This window comes from Convolutriloba macropyga, chromosome 14 (genome assembly GCF_964194025.1).
Source record: "Convolutriloba macropyga chromosome 14, txConMacr16.3, whole genome shotgun sequence".
In the NCBI taxonomy this organism is placed as follows: domain Eukaryota; kingdom Metazoa; phylum Xenacoelomorpha; order Acoela; family Convolutidae; genus Convolutriloba; species Convolutriloba macropyga.
The window spans coordinates 32123394-32145898 of NC_134481.1; the positions used below are offsets into that span (position 1 = coordinate 32123394).

Here is a 22505-nt window from a genome sequence, read left to right on the forward strand (position 1 = left end):
TAATCAAACTTTTCAAAACTTTTTCATTTTTCACGTTTTAAATACGATGTACCTCTAAATAAAGAATTTAATTTTTCCTGACCCCACCTTAGTGGGGGTGGGTGGGTGGGGGGGGGGGGGGGATGGAACTATATGCTTTTGCTCAGTCAATTTTGTCTGATCGATATATTTCTTTTACAGAGTTGTGAGTGGTAACATTATACAGACCATCGAGCCTAAAATATATTCGAGTTTTTTTGAATTTTGGTTTCTCCGAGAAGATATTGAGCTTTCAAAATTCAAGAAATTCGTCTACTTTCAGCTGTTTTTACCTTTTCTCGCAAAATAAAGAAAGAGTAAGAAGTGACAGTATAAAGCCTGCTGAGTTTACAATTAATGAAATGAAATGAAAAGAAGTGTTCTTTGAAATTCACATAATCTTTCTGGCGAAACAAAAAAATCTGAAGCAGTTTTTTACTTGAATATTTGAAGTGATTTTATGGCTAATACAAGTTTTCATAGAAATTGTGACTTTTGACAATTTGCTCTTATCTGATTCTTTTTTGGTGTCTTACCGCATAATCAAGATAATGACAGATCACATTTGCGTTGAACGGAGGCTTAACTCAGCAAATATAACGTTCTAAGTTAATAGTATATGGTTTATATCGCTTCGACACTTTTCTCAAACATTTTTGTGAGTGATTTGTTTTTGCCTGTAATTGGTGTTTTTGTAGCTATATAAATTAATCTGAATAAAAGCAGGTCTTATTGGCTCACTTTGGAGGTTTAAGTGTGTCTTATTCAGTTGACAGCTAATGGTTCTAATGACTTGGAATTTATTAGTTTTCTCAAACACAAACGGCGCATTTGAGGTTTATATTCCCTTTTTTTGTCAACTTGCAAGTTAGTGTCATTTCTTGAGAACCATACAATAATCTCCTCAATGGATTTCTTAAATGGCTGGTTTTATGACTTTGATCTTGTGTTTTCATGAAAATTTTGTGTTTTTGATACCGGTCAATAATTGTGGTTCTTCTTGTCGTTTCAGAGAGTCTCTTTAAAAGCTCCCATTTATTTCTCGATATTATTTGTCTTGGCTCGCAGTCTCATTAAAATGCGGGTTTCATTGGACCTCTAATGCAGCATTTAGTTCGTTTAGTGTTTTGAGTTTTCAACGATTTTCCTGGCTTACAAATTTGTTCCGAACACTGAATTTTTGACAATTTGTTTACTCTTCAATTGGTAAACAATCATATCAAAAATGTGGATGACCCGGCTCGAAACAATGTTTGCGAAAGCACATTTCCGCGTCTTCCCTTTTAATAGATTTCAAACAGATTGGTATGAAAAGATTTGGAAAAACAGGTAATATCATCAATCAGATTCAGCAAAAATTACATAAGTTCACAAAATTTTCAGGAAACTCAAAAGAAATAGATCAACCTACTAAACTTTTGACCAATTTAATATTATTCTACCAATATCATACTCAAAAGAGAAAACAAGCACTGTTGCAAGATGTTATCGTTTAGCCTTTCAGAATATTAGTACATTTTAGTTAATTTTATTTTACAGTTACAGATAAGTTTCGGCTTAAAATGGTCAAAATAAATACATCGACCCTCAGAGAACGGAATCATCGTCATGTAAGTTTTTAAAAAAGAACTAAAGACAACGGAAAAATAAGTCAATTGAGTTTTTTCTCCTTCAGAAAAAATGTGTATCCATCGTTTAATTATTTACTCAGCCGAAGCTTAACTCTTTTCATTTCCTGGGATCCAATGAATAATATGGTTTATACTTTTGAAGGCTGCTGTTCTTTATTACTTCAGCAAAACAGAAAAACGGCAAAAAATAAACTTTCAAAAATTATTAAACAAGTACCAGTAGCTCGGTTTGTTCAATACTCGCAAGAGAAAGGAAAGAAAGATGGAGAGAGAGAACTAACTGTAGTCCGTGAAAGTCACTATTAATAATTTTGGTTCCTGCGTAAACGCAGCTGAACAGCATAAGGCTTCTGCGGCCTGTTCTCAGCTGTCATTTTTCTTAGGCTCCTGCAGACAAGGAAACCTAATTCTAAAATGGGGTATAATAAGGCTATAGTCGATTTCGAATTAGTATATCAACGTGTGACAGCCAGAGACAAGTACTCCACAATGACCAGGAAATTCCTTCGAGAGTAAGACTTTCGTAAGGAGATTTTTCACTAAAACATCGCTTTTTTTTCTGTCAGAGCAATAAATTCGAATTTTCAATCCTGTAAATAATTTTGAAGATACTACTTAGATTTTCCATTTAGACCTTTCACTGCGTTAACTTAGATTTTAACGTAAATCAATGTCCAGACAGTTGCCAAAAAGGTCTAGTTGGTTGAGCTTCTCTCAGAAGCAAGAAACACTGCAGACGAAACATTAAAAGATGAGAAAGAACTCATTTATGTTACATACATCACAACCAATGTAGAATTCAACTTCAAACAAATATTCAGCCAATCAGACTCCGAGACCAACGCTTATCAGAGAAATGCAAGATACCAGTGACTTCTTTAAGTCGCCAAGGACCAACTATCAAGAGACTGTCTGATGAAAATTTCAAACCTACAGCTGTGTGTATTCAACAATTCTTCAACAAGAAACACTCTGCCAAAAGCCAGTCTGAAACCCAGTTTCGAAATAACAGGTTCATCATAAAATACAAAAAAATGAAGTGAGAGAAGAACGGATGGCCACCAAGGTCACAGGAAAACCAAAGAAACTCATTCGAGTTATAACTAACTGTTCGGACCATGTAACTGCCGCAGTTAAACATGGTGTTAAAAAAGCTGGCTACATCATTGCTGTCATTATAGCACATAGCCACCACACGTAAAACGGCGTGTTAAATGCCAAAAGCTTGACAACTCATGCATAAATGAATAAAATGTCTACGATGTGAAAGCTAACACAATGTAAAACCTGTAAAGAACCACAAGAAAGCTCAAAAAGTGCAAACCGTAGAGCCTCCCACGTCACTGTGTACATTGGGTCTACGTATATCATAAGGCTGTGTACAAAACCAAACAGAAAAAGAAAAAAGAAACTCAAAAACCATTGGAAACAATTTGAAAATTACAGCAACTGCACAATTAATTGCAATCGAACAGCACAAAAATTAGCAACTTTGTTTAAGTTGTTCGCAGTAAACATTGAACGAAATTCAAAGTAATGTCCAAAAGCAACATCATTTGCATCGTCAGTTACAAAGCATCCTGTTTTTAAAGAAAAATTAGATGAACAGGACATCCGAGAAAGCATCAAAAATTTAAACTTAATGCCCCATCAAACGTGAGTCAAACTTACAACCATAAAACATTTGGACAAAACATCGACAAACTCAAAATCTGACAATGGAACTGTTTAGCACATGATCCATACTAGTCTTATTCATCACAAAAAATTTGACACCGTTGCTACAAAAAATTGGCAAAAATGCTCCATACTTCATAATTTCTTTTTTACAACAGAACTGAACGCCAGCAACTTACATGGGTCTGATACTATAACGAAGAATGGAGCAAGTGTTAAACTACTTCAAACAATCATTAACAACAACAGTATCCGCAGCATCAACAACCATCAGCAACAAGCACTAGAAAAACTCAGTGTAAACGTGGATTTGTCAATCATAGCGAACTTATGGATAAAAAATGTTGATTACCCACAAGAGGGGGAACAAATTTTAATATAAAAAAGTTTGGAAGCAACCACAGGAATCTTTCAACCTGTGGACATTTAAACTCTTCCCATCAGAAAATAAACTATCTACAATACTGAAAACGGGGCAAACAAAGACCGAATTGATGACAGAAACGCTCATCCAATGAATAGCGGTTCCATACCTGTCAATCATCCCAAAATAAACGCAAAATAAACAAAGTATGATACCATTACTTAGCGACTGTTAAATTGACGACAAAACTGGGAATAGAGCTAAAAGCGAAGGTCAATTTGAAAAGGTTCAAGGAGCATGCAAAAAATAACAAATTTTTCTGCTTCTTTCCCGCAAATTGTCCAAAGAAAATCGAAACGCGTTATATCATTACCCCGTCCAAAAACTGCACAAATCAAAACCAACAATTTTAAATGAACCGATTTCTTCAATTAATCCGGAAGTAATCGTACTGATAAAAACAAGAGGAACTGCAAAGGGTTGCAAATTGTTATCGTTTGAAAAAGGCAATCAAACTTCGGGAAAAATTTTTTGAAAAGATCACAACAACATTCAGATGAAACAAAAAAACATTAGAAAGATTAACCGAAACGGCGCCGCAAACATGCTACCAGGGGTTCTGGAGAGCAATTAGAACCATCGTGTACAACAAAAACGTCAAGCAACTCATCTACAAAAAGCAATACAGAAAAACTCTGTAAATGGCCATGATAATGTTGACACATTCAAGCTTACCAAGTTGGACAATGAAACATCAACAATACGAAAACGATGATTTAGCGAAACAAACGCTTTCCTGAAGAACACGAAAACTTTCTTGAACAAAAAATTTCCGTATATTGTAAAAGTTCAAGAGATTAGTGGAATTTTGAAGTACACCAAGGGAGAAGAAAAATACAGACAAAATTTGAGAGTGACCATCTTGTCACCGTCAAGAGAACAAATTTTGAAGAAACAAATTGCATATAGTGCAAGTCTCACCATTTTATTTAGCGAATATTGAACTTAATGAACAAAAACAACGCCTAAAGCGAATAAATTGTGCGTTACGTAGCTTTTTGGCACCATAGACTATGACCCCCATCTTTCAAAGATGTCAACAGACATAACCAACTAACGTCGGGCGAACTGCCCTCAAACCCGCGGGCGGTTGGCTTTGGTATGACCTAGCTTGGGAGAGATGCTAGCATTGGGGGAGGGGGGAAGAGTGAAGGTGGGGGGGGGGGGGGGGGGGTCAAACGATGTGGAGGTAGGGTTGAGAAGGCTGGATTCGAGAGGGTCCAAACCAACGCCCTCCTGGCGTTATCTGTTTATGCCCTTCGGGTGTTACCTGTTTATCCCGTTTTTGAAGACAAAAAGTCCAATGGGTCAGATGAAAATCGGTCAAGCGAAAAATTACATAAAAAAGACCACAGGACTAATACTGTCTGTGCAATATTCTCGCTTCTGATCTCTGAGAAGGAACAATTTTTTCATCAATCAACGCAACTGTTTGACGTAGGAAAATAATAATTTCAAAAAACTCCTTTCTTGTTTTCTTGAAGGCCCCTTTCATATAAGAGGATGGAAAGTATACGGTCGGAATGTCAACAAAATTAATTTTAAATTTTTAAAATAATTTTATTAGAAAAATTTTACCGCGTTGGGCCAGCAGCAATTGGAGCCTATTAGTAAAATTTTAATAATTCAATTATTTAGTGACTGGTTGAACCCTCTTTTAGTGCGAGGACGATATCATTTATGTATGAATCTTGGTTAAACTAATCAAGGTGTTGGTTCAAGTCGGCGGCGTGGAACAATATGCGCGAACGCACACTAATCCTTTATTTCACTTAGTTTATGCATCCAAATTCTCCCTCTTTCAGTTAGAAACTGGGCTCATGCACAATTTCAGCGCCAACTAAGATATTTTTTGACTTAAATATAGTTTAGACAAAAGATTTGGAACATAGTTTGTAATGAGAGCAAATAAAAAAGAATTCTCCCAACCAAACAAAGTAATATGTTACTATCTTTCTACTGAGCTGTTTAGCATTCCCAAAAGGTTTCGTCAAAGCATCAATTGAAAAAAATTAAAAACAGGAAAATTTTGGTGGTGAGTTCATAAACTTTATCAACAAACATGCTGACAAGACGAAGGTTATAAATTAATACCGCTTTTATTATACACTAAAATTTTATATCTAACAATTTTTTGTTCGTTTGATAGCTTTATTCCACAGAAATCATTTAAAGATTTCAAGTCTCTGAGGTTTGATATTTTGAAACCAAAAACTAGCTTGCCAATAGGCAAGACCATAAACTTTTTATTTCTTCTGTAGGGAGGCTTTTCTGTGAAATGGAACAATGTTTTGAGCCATAATTCCACAAATGTACACGTCAACATTTATTAATTGCATGATTGATAGGACGTGACGGCTGTAATAAGATACGAAAACAAAATGAGTAATCGTCATCAGCAGTATCAACAACGCCAACATGGGTGTACGATGGATGTTACTGCATGGTGACGAGGCTGGCTGAGTCTGGATAGGATAGTTCTCCTGTTGTGACGTCATCTATCCTGGGATACTTGACACCTCTGTCGTCCAAAGAGGTTTGTGCCCAGTCAAGGATCTGGACTGCTTTGGCCAGTTTGGAGCTTGCCTCACGGTGCTGTGATATCAGGATTGCACTGTTCACATCCTCCGCCAGCTAAAAACTTTCTTTCTATGACTAATAATAAAGAGCCTAGTTAAAAAAGACATTTGTTCAGCACTTAGAAATGAGGTAGCGAGGAGAAAAAGGGTTCTTTTCTGTTACTGGGATGGGGGTGGGTGGGTTTCTTGACCAAATCCAAAATGGTTTTTCAGATTCATTCTGAAACACAATCAATTCAGAATCAGTTGTTGTTTATGCATTTTTCTGAGTACGATCAAGCACTGCTAAGCATTGAAAACTAAATGTATAAAGACCTTTTGACGTTTTGTTTTAGAGAGGAGCTCTTTGACAGGACATGAGTCGAAGTCGTCAAAACAGAGCAGCATCAGTGTCTTCTCTGTCGCTTGGCGTCTAGACGGGTCTTCCCCATGCTCCGAGAGATACAATTGGGCAAATTTGAGGGCACCCTCTTTGTCGCCCCCTCTGATCAACTCAATTACGTGCTGCTGCTGAAACACCGATCAAATATTGTCCCTTCTCTGAAAGAGAAGTGAAAAAGGGGAGAGACAAAATTATGACATCACAAAACAGAATTGAAAAAATTTGATGGTAGTTTTCTTGCTAAGTTCACAAATATGTTTCTCTTTATACAGTACTTTCTGTCTCGATTTACCGGTAGCAATGTTATCTCCACAAAGATATTGCCCTTAATTATACAAAAGGGGCTTGCATACCAAGAACTTTCTACAAAAAATGCGCTATCTGGGCCGCTATTCAATAACTCGAAAATTCATTGCGGCGCATGACTTAAAATTTACCTTAGCAAGAAATTTGCATATAAAAACATACCCGGCAGATTGCCGGAAAATAGCCGCCGTTGATTCCAATAAGCATGATTGGGATTGAACGAATAGAATATATTGAAAAAAAAAGATTTTTGTACAAAAATATTTTTTAAGTCCGATTTATTTTGATGGCATTTCGTAGTTGAACATACTTCTGTTTCTTAGAGAGAGGCTACAGGGGCTACTATCAACACCAATAAGCATTAGAGGTGGTAACTAAGACTTATAGGAACGACGTTCATATAGCGGGCATCTAAAATTGGGCTTTATGGGTTTATCCCGTTTCTATTTCTGACCTCAATTTTTATACCGACTCTGTTCATTTTGAATTGCTTTGCTTAGCAACTGATGTTCAAATTCACTTTTAGCAGAATGAGAGAAGAGAGAAACTAGCCTAGAGAAGTCAAAAAGATTTCACGCAAAATGTCGAAAAAGCGGCAAAATGGTAAAGCGAAAAAAAGGTTGACGAAGTAAAAAAACATAGCAGGACAAGTCCTGACACACAATTCAAAGAATTTTCATTGACTAAACAGAAAACTAGACCAAGATCGGACTATTAATGGATTGGGAAAACCATTTCGAAAAAAATCCGATCCAAAAAAATCGAAAACACTCTAAAAATCAAAGTGAAATTGCCGCATGTGAACAAAATTCACTAGCGAGAAAGCGAATTTTTGTTCATACACCATTTTCTCACTCTACTTTAAATTTAGAGCGAAAAATTTCACGCCAAAACCACTCGCTTTTTCGCTCCACTTCCTGTTTCGGCGTGACCAAAATCACTACTCCAATTTGACTTCAAAAATCATGAAAATGTGTGAACAGATCTTTAAAAAAAAAACATAGCAGAACAAGTCCTGACGTACAATTCAAAGAATTTTCATTGACTAAACAGAAAAACTAGACCTAGAATGGACTATGAGTGAATTGATAAATACCATTTTAAAAAAATCAGAACAAAAAAAATAAGAAATAAACAGAAAATCAATGTCAAAATGCCGCATGTGAACAAAAAAACCACTATAGAATTGAAAATTTAATTCAAACAAAAAGCTAGGCCTAGAATGAGCTGTGAATGATCGGGAAAACCATTTAGAAAAAAATCCGATCCAAAAAATCGAAAAAACAGCAAACAATCAGAGTGAAATTGCCGCATGTGAACAAAAAACCACTACCGAGAAACCGAATTTTTGTTCAAACACCGTTTTCTCACTCTACTTTAAAATTAGAGCGAAAAAATTCACGCCGCAAAACCACTCGCTTTTTCGCTCCATTTCCTGTTTCGGCGTGACCAAAATCACTACTCCAATTTGACTTCAAAAATCATGAAAATGTGTGAACAGATCTTAAAAAAAAGACAGCGCCCCAATACAATTCAAATTCTTTGAATTGTAAAAAATACGAGCGCAATAATAGCCGGCTGAGAAGATGAGGGCGGCTATTAAACAACACACCTTTAGCTGGAAGTTGATGTCAGCATTTTCATCGAGCAAATCTGCATTTAGATCGTTGATAGATTTGATGGCTCCAATGATATCGCCTAAAATAACAGATGACGTTAGAGCACACGTCTGTAAAGTCCAGGCAGAATTGATGACGTAATGTATAGAATAATACCTGATACGATGCAAGTCTGAATAGCGAGACGCTCGTCCATGCCCGAAAGCTTTTCTGATTGTAAGTCAATTTTGGCCTCAGCTGCAAACGCCTCTGCAGCCTCCTTGAACCCTTCTGAAACGGAGAACCCACATGAAAGGGTTGAGGCATACCTGCTTTCCTAGAGATGAAATCTAAAAGGTTCCAATTATAATTCCAGATGCCTATTTATTATAATTCTGAACACCGAGTATTGAGTTGAAAGATAATTAGCCATTTTTGCAATGAACGAACAAAAGCGACCATCTTGTTACCGGAAAGCAAACAATTGGGACGAGAAATAAAAAAAACATTGAATTCCCATTAAGTTATTAACAGCAAACAACTAAATGGACATTGTAGGTCAGAGTATAAATGAAGTAAACTAAATATATAACGGTTTAAACTTGAGACAGTGGTACTATGAAAACTTAAAAACTTTTCCATGATGCCTTGCCGTACGACGCATTATTCGAGTTTTGTTTAAATAAATGAAAAACATTATAGGATGCTTCTTTAGAACTATTGGTCTTGCATCCATTTCAATTATGTTTTTAAAAAAAAACTCACGTTAAGAAATTTATTATAAAGGTTGAAAGCCGATATTCAGGATAGAGTTTTCTAGAGCAGATGAGTTTATTTTGTGATTGAAGCAGTATTTTTTGGTTCCCTGGCTGTAGCGTAGATTTGATGTTGGTAAGTGTCACGCCCCTATTTCGTCCCTCATAGTTACGTGATGATATTCCTTAAAATATCCATAATTAGGTGCTTTATATTAATTAATATTCATTTAGTTTCAAGGCCATATATAGCCAGTATTTCCATCTAGGCCTGTAACCTCTAATTTGTTTATGTTTGCGAAAAACAACCGCAGAGTGACAGTTTAATAGCAAACATATCAAGTGCCTAAAAGCCTCAATAGTTTCTTGAAGATAAATTTACATAATCAGTAAACAAGTTTGTGAGAGATTATGTACTTGGTGAAGTAATTATTCTGATAAAGTAGGTGCTAATACGGAACTTGTATATGTACTTAACAAACATCAAGAGACGTACAAAAGCCGGAAATTGCCCAACTTGAAAATCAGTAAATATTTGCGAAGGACCAATACAACTCAAGGCACAGTCCTGCTGACCCAACTATCACCAGAACACCGGAGAACCAGCCTGACAATCAGTTGCCTAACATCGTATAAAACTTGATAAAACTCGAGAAACTTCTTGCTAAAGTTATTGAATAATTATTGCTAAAATTAATTAAAGATTGAACTGGAAAATCTTTATAAAACTCTAAGTTACAACAGGCTTCTATAGAGCTAAGTATCTCTGAGAAAAGCTAAACAATACAAGGCAAACTAGTGGATATATCGCGCATCCGAACCGCTCAATAAAAGTCTATTACTAGCTAATTTTATTCAAAATATATCCGCTAAAAATCGCGCTGTGAAACATCAAAATAAGTCCTTGAAAAAAGACAATTAATCACATTATTTACTGCTATTATTAACCTCAGAAAACACCATGAGGAACATTAGAAATCAGTGCGTAACAGTAAGTGTAGTTTTTCGAAAATCGGAAGCTGGTTACTGGTAAGTTTCATAAAATAATTTAGTACTCTGTATTCAAGAAAGATTTCATTGGCAGAATTTGATGTTTTAGTTTTAGATCAGAAGAACTGTCGTATTTTTTGCAATTGAAACACGTCTTTACAGCGCAGCTTAATTGTTTCTCCAAAGTAATAAAGCAATTGTTTTTTGAGCTGGCCAGTAAAAGGCCTGAGTACTGTAAATGACTTATCACTAAGGTGTTCAGGAATAGTAGTCTTGTCTGCTCAGGGAACGGGCGTGAAATACGTTTTAACGTTTTTATCCCTCTAGCCATTTTGCGTAATACGTGTTTTAATTCTTCTTGAAAATTTAATGTGCAATCAAGACAGATTCCGAGGTGTTTTACGCAATTAACGTTTGATATTTTGTAATTATCAATTAACAGATTGTTTCTTTTGGTTTCTTCTAGATTTGATTTTTTTGAGAATGTAATAAATTCAGTTTTTGAGTGATTGAGCATTAGACGGCGTTTTTCGTAATATTCAGATATATTTCTTGAGGATTGTTCAAGATTATATGTTGCTAATTTTAGGTCCGTATTGTACGTAAGAATGATAGTATCATCGGCGTATTGAATTATTTTTGTATTAGCAGGTATTTGCTTGTTCAAGTAATTAATGTACAGGTAAAAAAGAAGGGGACCCAATATTGTTCCCTGTGGGACAACTTGATATAACCCAATCCATTCGGATTTCACATGATTCACTATGGTTTTTTGTAGCCTGTGTGGTAGATAACTTTCTATTAGGTTTAGGGTATTTTTGATCCTAATTCAATTGTAGTAACCTTTGACCAAATAATCGAGAACAATGTCGTTCATCTGAGCTTTGGTGAAGTCCTGACAGGCCATAGTCCTTTCCCACTGGCTGGTCGATATCATCTGGGAAGCAGAGTTGGAAGTGACTGCACAGCCGACTGGGGTGAGGGCACTGCTGGACACGTTATGCGAAGATGACGAAGTGTCCGCAATAGCTGTCGGCATCATCGGCAGGGATCTGCAATTTCAACATAGAAGCTATGCGTTTGATATACACGAGTGGCTTGCACGATAACATAAAATCGATCAGCTGTGATAACATGAAATTTATCGTTTCTGACTTTCGCAGCAACATACAAAATACCAGAATATACAAAAATTGTCAACTTACCTCAGAATGTTAACACTATGAACAAGTGTGTTCTGATGGGCCAGCAGATGGGCCTGGGGGTGATGGGCTAGAATGGGATGATGAAGGAAGTGGTGATGGTGGGGTAGCGGGACACTGTTAGTAGTTGAGGAGGTAGTGAGGTGATGGGTGGTGCTGCTGCTCTGCTGCTGTTGCTGTGCTCCTACTCCTCCTGGCAGTACCATCACAATACTTACAACACTACCACCCAACAACTCTCACTCTCCTGAACTCGTCATCATTATCATTACATAACACACATCTGAAACCACGTTCAAATTATGCCAATGTTCAAACCCGAGAAATGTTTTTAAAAAACTCCAGCAGTTTCGCAATGATCAGGGAGACTAGTAAATTTACATGTTCAAGCCTCTCGGGTCATGGCCACGCCACGACCGTGGGATTTAATATCACCACCGAATATGAGATCAAATCATCCTCTTAAGTTATAATCAGATTATTATAAGATCGAAGGCAATAGATCGGGTAATATGGCAGTCGGTACGGCACAAGCAATAAAAAAATGCAACTTCATTCTTGAGCACCTTTAAATATCAAGATTTAGGCGCAAATTCTGCACTTTGAGTGCTCGTTGTTTGTCGTTACGTATGACAGTAGTACACACTTTCTTGGAGCAAGTTAGTCAGATTAATTGCATCGTCATAATAATCACTACTAAATTCAGCATGGCTAGTGTTGAGCCTTACTATATAGAATGTCCTATATACAATCTCGAAATTTTCATAAGCTATCCTTATTTCTACTCTCTTTGTAACCCTGAAATCTGCAAGAACCACAATCCTTTCTATGAAATGCGTCTTAAATTCCTTTTGGAGAAAAACTAAAAAACTGATCATTATTGTACTCTTTGAACTTCCTCGAGACTGCAAAAAAACTCAATTTGCTCAATGCATTACAGCAATTGAAAAATTTACGCACATAAAACAGAAAAAAGTACGTTATTCGAAACTTTGTTCTTACAAATTGACGAAAAAAAATTCAAAGAATCTTATTTTCATTTAAGATAATGAACATTTGCAATGCAGTACGGCCCTCAAAAATCAAAATTTTCCGTATAACGCACTGGGTTATCATTCCAAGCAACTCATCAGATTATTATGATAAAATAATGTATACTTTTACCAAATGCTTATCATAATTTATTGCAGACTTATCTGTATCTGCTCGCTGGCCAATTTTTTTGCAAATCCATTCCTAAAAAAAATTGTATGGCTACATACGAGCGCCTCGTGGTTAATTCTAAGGTACCCGATGTCCCCTTTTGTACTGACAAGCTTAATTTGACAGCCAATCTCCAACCAGTTGATATGTAAAAAGTCTGAAAATTTTAACAAAAAATTGGGCTGATTCATATAAGTGAGAGCTGATTTTCAATTAAGTTTGCCGAAACTTATATAAACCTTATGGGTGAGAGCTTAACGGAAGTACAAAAAATATGACTGTCAACTTCATAGCAGTGCAAAGTGATTGCTAGAAAATCTCATAGTGATTGCTAGAAAATCTCGCGCCTGGAAAAGTGACTTAAGTGAAATATATATGAGTGCTTTCCCCAGAATATATTTTGGAAATACATCCAGGTATTTCAAATGGCGACTTTAATGGTAGATGAAGTACACATTACATGAATTCAAAATTTTGGAAAGGGGATGAAAAGTTTCTGCGCATAAATGTTCTCTAACTCAACTCAACAGAAAATAAAACAAACAATTGACCGAATATCTTTACAAACAACGATTGACTCCACTGGCTGCCCTGAAAAAATCTATGAGCTCTAAGAACTATCAAATCTAACTTTAAGTTCATGATTTTATATAAATATCTAAGTGGGGAAAAAGTGAAAAACTCAAAATCTGTGGTCATTATTGTACCCTTTGAACTTCCTCAGTACCGTAAAAAAATCAGCCTGCTCATGCATTACAGAAATTTAAAAATTTACGCACGCAAAACAGAAAGAAATGCATTAATCGAAACTTTTCCTGCAACTTGTCAAAAAACTTAAACGAATCGTATTTCAGCAAACTAAAGCCACCAAAAAATCAGAATTTTCCGTATAACACTGCGTTATCATCACACAGACATCAGAAGATTATTAAGATAAAATAATATAGAATTTTAGCCACTGACTATCTATTAATTATTGCAGAAATTGTATAACTGCTTGCAGAAAAATTTTTTACCCATACCTTCCTAAAATAAAAACGCAAGGCTAGATACGAACGCCTGGTTAATTCTAATGTACGCGTTAACTCTTTTTGTAGTGACAAGGTTCAATTGAAAATCAATACCCAAACAGTTGATATGAAGAAAGCCCAAAAATTTAGACACCAGAAAAATCAGACTGATTCATTTAAGTGAAAAGGCTGATTTGCCGAAAATCATATAAAGCTCATAGCTGAGAGCTCAGTAGAAGTACAGAGAATATGACCTTGTCACCTCATAGCAAAAGTATTTGGTAGAAAATCTCAAGAATCCCTGCACCAGGAAAATGATTTCAATGAAATAACTTAATCAGCGCTTTCCCCAATAAACATTTCGGCACTCCAGGCAGTCACATTAATGTTAGACCAAACAAAGCTTATGGGAAGGAAGACTTAAAGAAAATTCTTTTAAGACAGAATTAACATTCGGGCAGAAAATTTGGTTGAAACAGATGCAACAGACAATTGGTTAAAACAAATTGACCAAAAACACTCATAACCATCTTTTTTCGTCAGAAAACTCATCGTCCAAAAAATCATGCGCATGTTTTACAAGTTACAGTACATCAAGAAAGGCGCGATTTCAAATGAAGGACGTGAAGATGCCATATTCTTGAGTAGCACCCCCACTGAGCAAGAGGCCTGGAAAGCGTGTGAGAAAGTGAAAGAACGCGCCAAGATTTTCAGCAGATCGTGAGAGTCATCCAGAATATGTTTGAAACCTTGCCCGAACACAGGGACGATGTGGTGAAAACGGGCTTGTTTGTGCCTATTCACAAGAAAGGAGCCAAGAACAGCCTAGACAACTTCCAAGGAGTGCGCCTCCTATCGATGGTCACTAGGATTCTGGCCAGTTTTAACATCCAGACTCACAGGTTGGAGTGAGGATCAAGGACTAGATGACAATCAGGATTAGTTCCGTCATAACAGAACCTCAGCAGATGCAACGCAAGTAGCCGTTCGACTTCGATAACAGAACGCTTGAGGAAGAAAACAGGAGTCTTCTAAGAGAAGGTACCGTTGAACTCCCCGTTATTGGCTGAAGCTTAAAAGAGAAGCAGGGTGAGATGCACTACATATCGAGGACCAAGCCAACGATAGCAAGCTTTGGAGGTCGATGATAAAAAAGAGAATCAGTCAGTCACATTGAACAGTTGGACGAATCTAAACAAAATGGCTACGCTGGTCACGCTGTCGATAGGTCAGAGGAGACGTGAGACGGGAGCAACACTATCCTCACTGTGGAAAAAAGTGCAAATGGGGAGCTGGACTTGCGAACCACATCAAAAGAATGCATATTAAAACGAAATGAGTCCACAAGTGTGTTGGATGCTCACAATTTAACAGAAGATAAACTTCATTTCAAAAGGAAACTTATTCCATTCAAAAGGAACAGCAAAACTAAAACATCTTCGCCCAAAGGCAGTTCTGAAATTAGGAAACTTCAAATTATATGCATATTGGCATCTATTCACCATATGATGCTCGGAAAACTAATGCCTCGCGACACAGAAATTTTCCACGGAGTGTTAACCAAACGGTGACCAAAAATAAAAGTTGTAGAGGACACGTTGTTTCAAGGTTAGCCAATCAAGCTGTTTAATATAATTTGCTGTTGGTTAACCAGGTGATATTCTAAAAATGGGACATCACGCTGAGTTCATTATACGCTGTACTTTCTGTATATTATTCACAGGTAGTCCATAGTATAGCGAGTTGCAGTAATCTAGTCGCGATAGAATCATTACCCGAATTAACTCGATCAACGATTTTCTGTCGACTGTAAATCTGATGGAATGAATTTTTCACAGGAAACGATTACATCTACGACACACAGAACCAACCTGTTTTGTATATGAAAGTCTGGAATCATAGTTGAAGCGCAGCAAAGTTACATTAACAGAAAAGTTGGTGTCTGCTGAAGTTCAATATTGCAATTCAAACTATTCTTTCTACTAAATAACATGTACTCAGTTTAATTCGAGTTTAATCGGAGCCTAGCACCACGACCACTTTTGCAGAGTCCTAAGTATCAAATCAAAAGACCCTGCTTTATCGAAGCCTGGTTAACAAAATATATAAGTGTCATCGGCATGAAAATGATAATTGACAAGACGTTCAACAAACTTCCAGAGGAACAAGATAGAATGGAAAAAGAAGAGGACCTAGAACAGATCCTTGAGGAACACCCGTTTTCGTAGTTCTTGGCATCAAATATTCATCATCAGTCAACACTTTTTGAGTTCCATAACTCAGATAATTATTTAAAAAGCTATGCATTCTATCTTTGAAACCCAAACTTGCTTCAAGAATCGAAAGAAGTAACTGATGATTGAAAAACTCAAAGGGCAGCTGGTAGATCAAGTCCAATATAAAAAGTGCTTTTTGTCTGATCTTAAATGAGAAAATCATTCGTCACCTTAAGGAGGTCTGTTTCTGTACAAAAACTTCCTGATGGCGTTTTGGTATCTACTAAACACACTATTCTTTTCAAGATGTTCATGTATTTGCATGAAATCCGCCCTTTCTAATGGTTTCGAAATGTAACTTACGTTTGAGATAGGTCGATAATTTGGAAAACCTTCATTATCAGAAATTGCTTTCTGACGGCCATTTGAAAGGACTAAAACATCCCGCTTTTAGCAAAAGATTAGGAAGCTTCAGGACGTCGATAAAACAATGATCTGGAAATAACTCGGAAGATGTTTCGGAATGATGGCCAGTGGAGAGCTACTGTTTGAGGACGCCGAAATCAAATCTCTTAACTGACCTATCGACAACCCTTTGAACAAACTCATTGGGTTAACATCGGCTTTCAGAATTTCGGACCTATCGGAGTGAGAACCAATGCAATAGATTCCACTTTTGATATAAAATGGTTGAAGTCATTTCCACTGTTTTCTGTTTTCATATTTCTAGAGCTGTTCTACATCTTGACCAAGAAGCAATTTTAAGGTGGCAAACTTTTTACGGCTACAATTTTCCATCAGTGCATTCTCAATATATAGTCTACGCTTCTCTAAGAACTTTTCGAAAATACAAATGGGTAACATTTTCATATTCAGATTTTGGCATAGATGCTTTCGGTTTTCTAAATTCACGATCTGCTCTTCTTTTTTTGTTTTAAACTCAAAGCTCGTGGTCAAAAAATGGGCATTGACGTTAAGTAAATGTTATTATTTTGAGTGGTAGAACGGAATCCAAAATATTCTCAAACCTGAGATACATATCCCAGGCTTCATAAATACAGGAGGCAAATTAAAACCTTCAGCACGACTTCAATAACTTCACAAAACCTTCAGAGTCAGACTTCTTCCAATTCCTATATTTCAACTGTAATTGAGAATTTCGTTGATTCACATTGCTGAGCAAGAAGATAAACGAGTGGCTCGACGAAGATAAACGAATGACTTCTATGCTTTCTCTCGCAGACGTACTGAGTCAGGCCGAAATCTTCAAAAAATGAGTTCCACATTTTCGATGCATCGTTATTTACATTCATTAAAATGCTAAAACCACCAGGAGAATAATTCTGTCGACTTGTAGTCTTTTTTCTTCAAAAAGAATAGTAAAGTGATCAATGAAAGATTTAACATTTAATCCAGGTGGTCGATAAACAGCTATTACCAAATAAGTGGTTGCCTCAACAGTTAAAGAGGCATAACAGCATTCAATAAAATCGATCAAAATAACAGCATTCAAAAAAGATTTACAGCGTTTTAATTCAGAAATATTTAGGGCTAAAATAAGGGCTAAACTTCTCGCTGTAAAAAATCGATACCGCTCCATTATTGCAATCGTTGCACTAAAAAATAGCTGCTATTTCGTAGGAAAGTTGCAAAAAGTACGGTTTTAATCCTCTGCATAAAAAGAGCACGTCTAATTTCAAAGAACTCTCAAGAATTCTATTGACGTTTCCAAACAATATTTATTATTCAAGAGAAGTCTGAGTAAAGTAATATGACTGTCAATCGACCTTCATGCGGTGAGTCAGTCGATACATAGCAGCAGCTACAATATAGCACATTAATAGAAAAATGAGCTAGGCATTTAGCAACTAGTTATCTATAATTAATTGCAATTCCGATTGCTGAAAAATTTTCTGCCCAAAATACTGTTTTAAGGCAACACTGGAACGCGCCTCTATTCAAAAGTTCATGCTGTTTTTTTAATTGGCAATTTTAATGGCAGATAAGGTGCACATTAAATAATTGAAAGAAATTGGATAGTCACACAAACGACGCGAAAAATCTTTTGTTTTACCAAACATTATTTTTCTGAACAACGACGCAACATTCGTATAATTGCTACAATTTAATCACACAAACCCTCCTCTAAGCTGTTGTGATTGAACAGCAGACTGATCAAAAAACATTACAAGCAAACTGCTATTTCTACAAAAAAATTGTTGCTTTCTTTTAATTTTCAAGTATTAGACGTAGTTCACATCAGCCACGAATACAGCAATTCAATAAACCGGACAAAATTTAGCAACGGCATGTAAATAGTTATCTGACAATACCACCGGTAACTTTTTCAGGTAATCAATATACCTTGATAAAAATTACTAGCACGATAAAACCAGCAAAAATCAAGTTGCAGGCAAAATTGGTACCCATATTTTTAAGCTCAACTTCAGGATAATTCAATAAAAACCATTTACATTTACAATCACAGGGATTAAATTCAGGGCCATTCACTTGGAGATTTTTTCAGGACTTCGTGATTTGTAGAAGAGCAAATAGCCCATGTGCCAATCTCCACCCCCGGAGAGTTTCAAAACTTCTTCATTCGTTACAGCTGATATTTTGTCATCATCGCATTTAAACCAATAGTCGTCAGCCTTCTTTACCCATGAGATGTAATGTCCCGATGAACTGTTTCGACCTTGATGAGTCAGTACTGCTATCAAATTGTACTTGCCAGAGTTACTAGAACCAGGGTCGTCTGCAAGGGAATAAGGCTCAAACTCAACTTGATTTGCCGAACTACTCTCGCCGATTTCCATTGGCTCACCTTTCGCTTTCTTTGCTTTTATTTCTAGGGCCTTTCGATCGTCTTCTTCTTTCAGAAGAGCTCTGGTAGGTTCCAACTTGGACTGAAGCTCCGGCGTGCACATATCATGCAGATCAAGTTCTAGCGGAAATTTAACATCTCTCAACTGTTTAGCGTTGACGCCTTTGTTCTGTTTGTACGAGAAGCGAACTAGCTGAACGCATAGATATCCAGGCAACCGGCAAATTAAAGAAGATTTTTGAAAATCTGCGTCTCGCCCAAGTATCTCAGATCGCTTGTTAATAGTCTCGGTCATTTTATTTTTGATTCCAGAGTAAATATGGCTAACTGTCTGATTAATAAAGCAGCTCAATTGAAGCTCGTTCTCCTTTTCTTTCTTGTCAGGTTCATCTTCTGACTCCAAACATTTCGTCGTTGATTCAAGCTCAATGCCCATTAATTGCTTAACAAAAGTTTTATTTTTCGTTGCTGGATCCTCTAATTTGGACCTCAGATCTGACAGCAGCTCTATGTAAAACTCATTGGCATCTTGCTGCATAAACCCACCGTGATCATCTTTTTCGCTGAAACGAGGCTGCCATCTGTGAACTCCTGACACAAAAAGGTACAATGCAGGTATGCGCAACTCTTCTGTAACATTGAAATTTTGATATAAAAGAGCCAAATGTTGAACAATGTCAGTTTCATCGTTTAGCGAGGAACTTGTATCACGAGTATAACTACCAATTGCCTTGTCCAGTTCTGGGATGCTTTTCAGGCATTGTATTGTGGCATTCAAATAACAAGTGTTTCCTAAATTTTTAAGCCCCATTGGCGCTTCGAACGCTTGAGCACGCTCACTTTCATTCATGTCTTCCAGAAATTTTGTTTTTTCTATTGGAGCTTCAACGATTTCATCAGCTGATCCCATCAACATAAGCGTTATATTGTCTTTCAAAAGAGCTTTGATGGACTCGTTCCATGTTTCCCCGTCATTGATCATTTTACCCTTTAACATTATTTTTTGCCTCTCTGGAGGAACATTTGTTAAGGCAAACAACTGGGCTTTGAAAACGTCAGGCGACTCATCAAAAGATAGCTCAATATCTTTGAAAGTACTCTTTCCATTTGTCCATTTCACATTTACCGATCTAGTACTCATATTGTATTCTGAAATCAATTTGACTAACATTTAGAAAACGTGAATTAAAAATTCTCCCCTGGGTAGTCGGTCGATTCGGGGTAAGCAAGTCAACTCCTATGTATAACTACATCACTGATAGAATTGCTCGTGATAGTGCTTTAAAATCCGTACTTTTTAAGGCAACATGTCAAAGAATTTTTCCGTTGGTGTCACCCCATCTTAATTGGTGCAAAATATTTGCACCCCCCCCCCCCCCGACGAACGTACCCTATTTTAACCTTATGATTTACTATGTTGTTGTTGTTGTTGGGGATTCGCAGCGGGTTTGCTGCAGGGCTGATTTATGCCCAGTCGTCAGTTGTTAAAAAAGAGTCCATTTATTTCTGCATACATGGCAGTCGCAAAAGGTTTGCCAAGTGCAGACGTTCTTATCGCAAAATTGTTTATTGACACTCCCACATTAGGTTTATCAGTCTCTTCTTGAGTCCATAAGGTCTACTGAATTCAACATATTTCTTTAAACGGTTTGCGAGTCTGCAGTTTCGGAAGGTGAATTCGCTTCTAGCTTTTTCCGTTATTGTTTTTTGTAGCCGAAAGACTTCCTTTGTGCGTCCATTGGCGCTGGTGAGGTCAGGTAGTTCGATGTAGTGCGAGCTTTCATGCATGACTTTCACAAGTAGTAGTTCGTTCACTTGGAGAAACATAGGCAAGGGGAGAATGTTGAGCAGCCGAAGTTGACTGATGTAATTCACTCCTTTGTTTTCCGTGATCCATTACACTGCTCACTGCTTTCTTCTGAAAGCGTTCGAGGTTTTGTAGCTCGCTTCGTGATGGAACGTGCTCTGCAATTGGGGGGGGGGGGGTAACGCACCGGGGGACACAAACGGAAAACTCTCATGTAAATAAACAAGCAGAACCATGGGGTCATTCCGGTTACAGTCACTTAATAAGGTATAATTACCATGATGTGGAGTAAAACGTCATTTGACCACTGAGCACAGGGGGGGGGGGGTGAACACGGAGGGTGCCGGTAGAGACAAACGTGCGCACAGCAGAATGCCAAAAAAGACTTAAAGCCGAATATTTACCGTCCTTACAAGTTAGCGTAAAAAAACTTATTAAATAGTGTCTTTTCAAACTTTGAATGAATGCCCTTGTACTGGAGACTTCCAATGAGGAGGTTTTAGAGACAAGCCTTGTATGTAACGAATGAGGTATCATATATTCAAATTTAAACCCACAAGCCACCTACTTATAGCCCATTCGCAAGCTCGGGAATTAGAATTTGGGAATTTCAATATCCTCTCTCTTCCTGGTGGACAAATCCAACAAATTCTACAAATTTATTCCAGCTAGAGGCCCCTTTTCTTTCTCTGCTCGCAGTGACCTTCAGGTTACATAGAGACAAAGAAAGAAACCATTTTTTTGCTCGCAGTGACCTTCTCGCAGTGATACTTTGCTCGCAGTGACCATCAGGTTACATAGAGATAAAGAAAAAAAACATTTTTTTGGTCGCAGTAACCTTCTCGCAGTGATACTTTGCTCGCAGTGACATTCAGGTTACACAGAGACAAAGACTAAATATTCGAAGCAATATTTGAAAGCAAAATCATTTCAATAATGACAAAACCCAATGAAATTACGCCAGTCCCTAAAAGTTTTAACAGCAAAACAAACGAACAAAAAGCACGAAACAGTTGTGCAACTTTCTCTAGCAAAATCAACAAAAACAAATTTTGTTGCGTTCGCTGTCCAAAAACTTTGCGCCTAAAACCAGAGTGTACTGCTTTCGATAAAAGTAGACGTCCTCTTCAAATATGCGAAATACTTGCTCCACATTTGTAATGAATGAGCCGGGAAAACGGCAACACGGTTTTAAAATTGGAATCAACTCATAATTTAACTCTGAATGACCAACTTAAAGAACTCCACGAAAAAATCTAAAACTTTGCGTACAGTATAGAACAAACGAACATATCTCTGGATAACATGCAATGGGAGATCAAAAGTCTCAAAGGCCCAAATGAATCATACGCAAGTGTTCTTGGAGCAACCTAAGCCGGAAAAATAGTGTACAAACCGCAGACTTTCAATCAAAAAACTCTCGGAATAAGAATTATGGGAAATAAAGAATCAAAATCCAAGGAGGCTACTGACAGAATGCAAGAGGACCTCTGCCATGTAGAGCAATTATTAGAGCACCTAAACATTGAGGAGAGAAAAATCACCAAATTGTGGGTCTTGCAAAATACAATTCTGAAAACAAAAAAGAAAGAGTAATCCTTGTTCATACAGCAAGCGAACTTAGTAGAGATCTCATCCTGAAATCAGTCAGCCGCTTGAAAGACTATAAGTACAACGATAGATCGATTTATATCAGTCCTGAATTGTCACCCAAGGACGCAAAAAAAAAACAAAGCTCTAATGAAAAAGCGAGAACTGATCACTAATGGAATGGATTCAAAATTGCTACGTTTTCGGCTTCATGAACTCGAGAAGAAAGAAAGCGACAATTGGGTTATCATTCCAAACGTCAAGGAGGAAAGTCAAACGGGTAAAATTGA

General features: G+C 37.0%; 2 protein-coding genes across 2 annotated transcripts; both read right to left on the reverse strand.

Annotated features, from left to right (window-relative positions):
- Positions 1-5735: 5735 nt before the first annotated feature.
- LOC142353535 (glucose-induced degradation protein 8 homolog) lies at positions 5736-11841 on the reverse strand. Its single transcript, XM_075405794.1, has 6 exons — positions 11566-11841; positions 11204-11412; positions 8793-8906; positions 8630-8715; positions 6645-6839; positions 5736-6384 (listed from the first exon to the last, which is right to left on the reverse strand). Exons 1-6 carry the CDS (start codon positions 11766-11768, stop codon positions 6187-6189), a joined length of 1005 nt encoding a protein of 334 aa, XP_075261909.1. The 5' UTR covers positions 11769-11841; the 3' UTR covers positions 5736-6186.
- Positions 11842-18214: 6373 nt separating this feature from the next.
- LOC142353053 (ubiquitin carboxyl-terminal hydrolase 14-like) lies at positions 18215-19963 on the reverse strand. Its single transcript, XM_075405248.1, has one exon. It carries the CDS (start codon positions 19957-19959, stop codon positions 18499-18501), a length of 1461 nt encoding a protein of 486 aa, XP_075261363.1. The 5' UTR covers positions 19960-19963; the 3' UTR covers positions 18215-18498.
- Between the last annotated feature and the right edge of the window lie 2542 nt (positions 19964-22505).

Coding starts and splice junctions, on each gene's coding strand:
- LOC142353535 (XM_075405794.1), bottom strand. CDS start 11,768: ATGGTACTGCCAGGAGGAGTAGGAGCACAGCAACAGCAGCAGAGCAGC. Junction 8,716..8,792: donor TCAGACTTGCATCGTATCAG/GTATTATTCTAT, acceptor CTGTTATTTTAG/GCGATATCATTGGAGCCATC. Junction 6,385..6,644: donor CTAAAACAAAACGTCAAAAG/GTCTTTATACAT, acceptor GAAAGTTTTTAG/CTGGCGGAGGATGTGAACAG.
- LOC142353053 (XM_075405248.1), bottom strand. CDS start 19,959: ATGAGTACTAGATCGGTAAATGTGAAATGGACAAATGGAAAGAGTACT.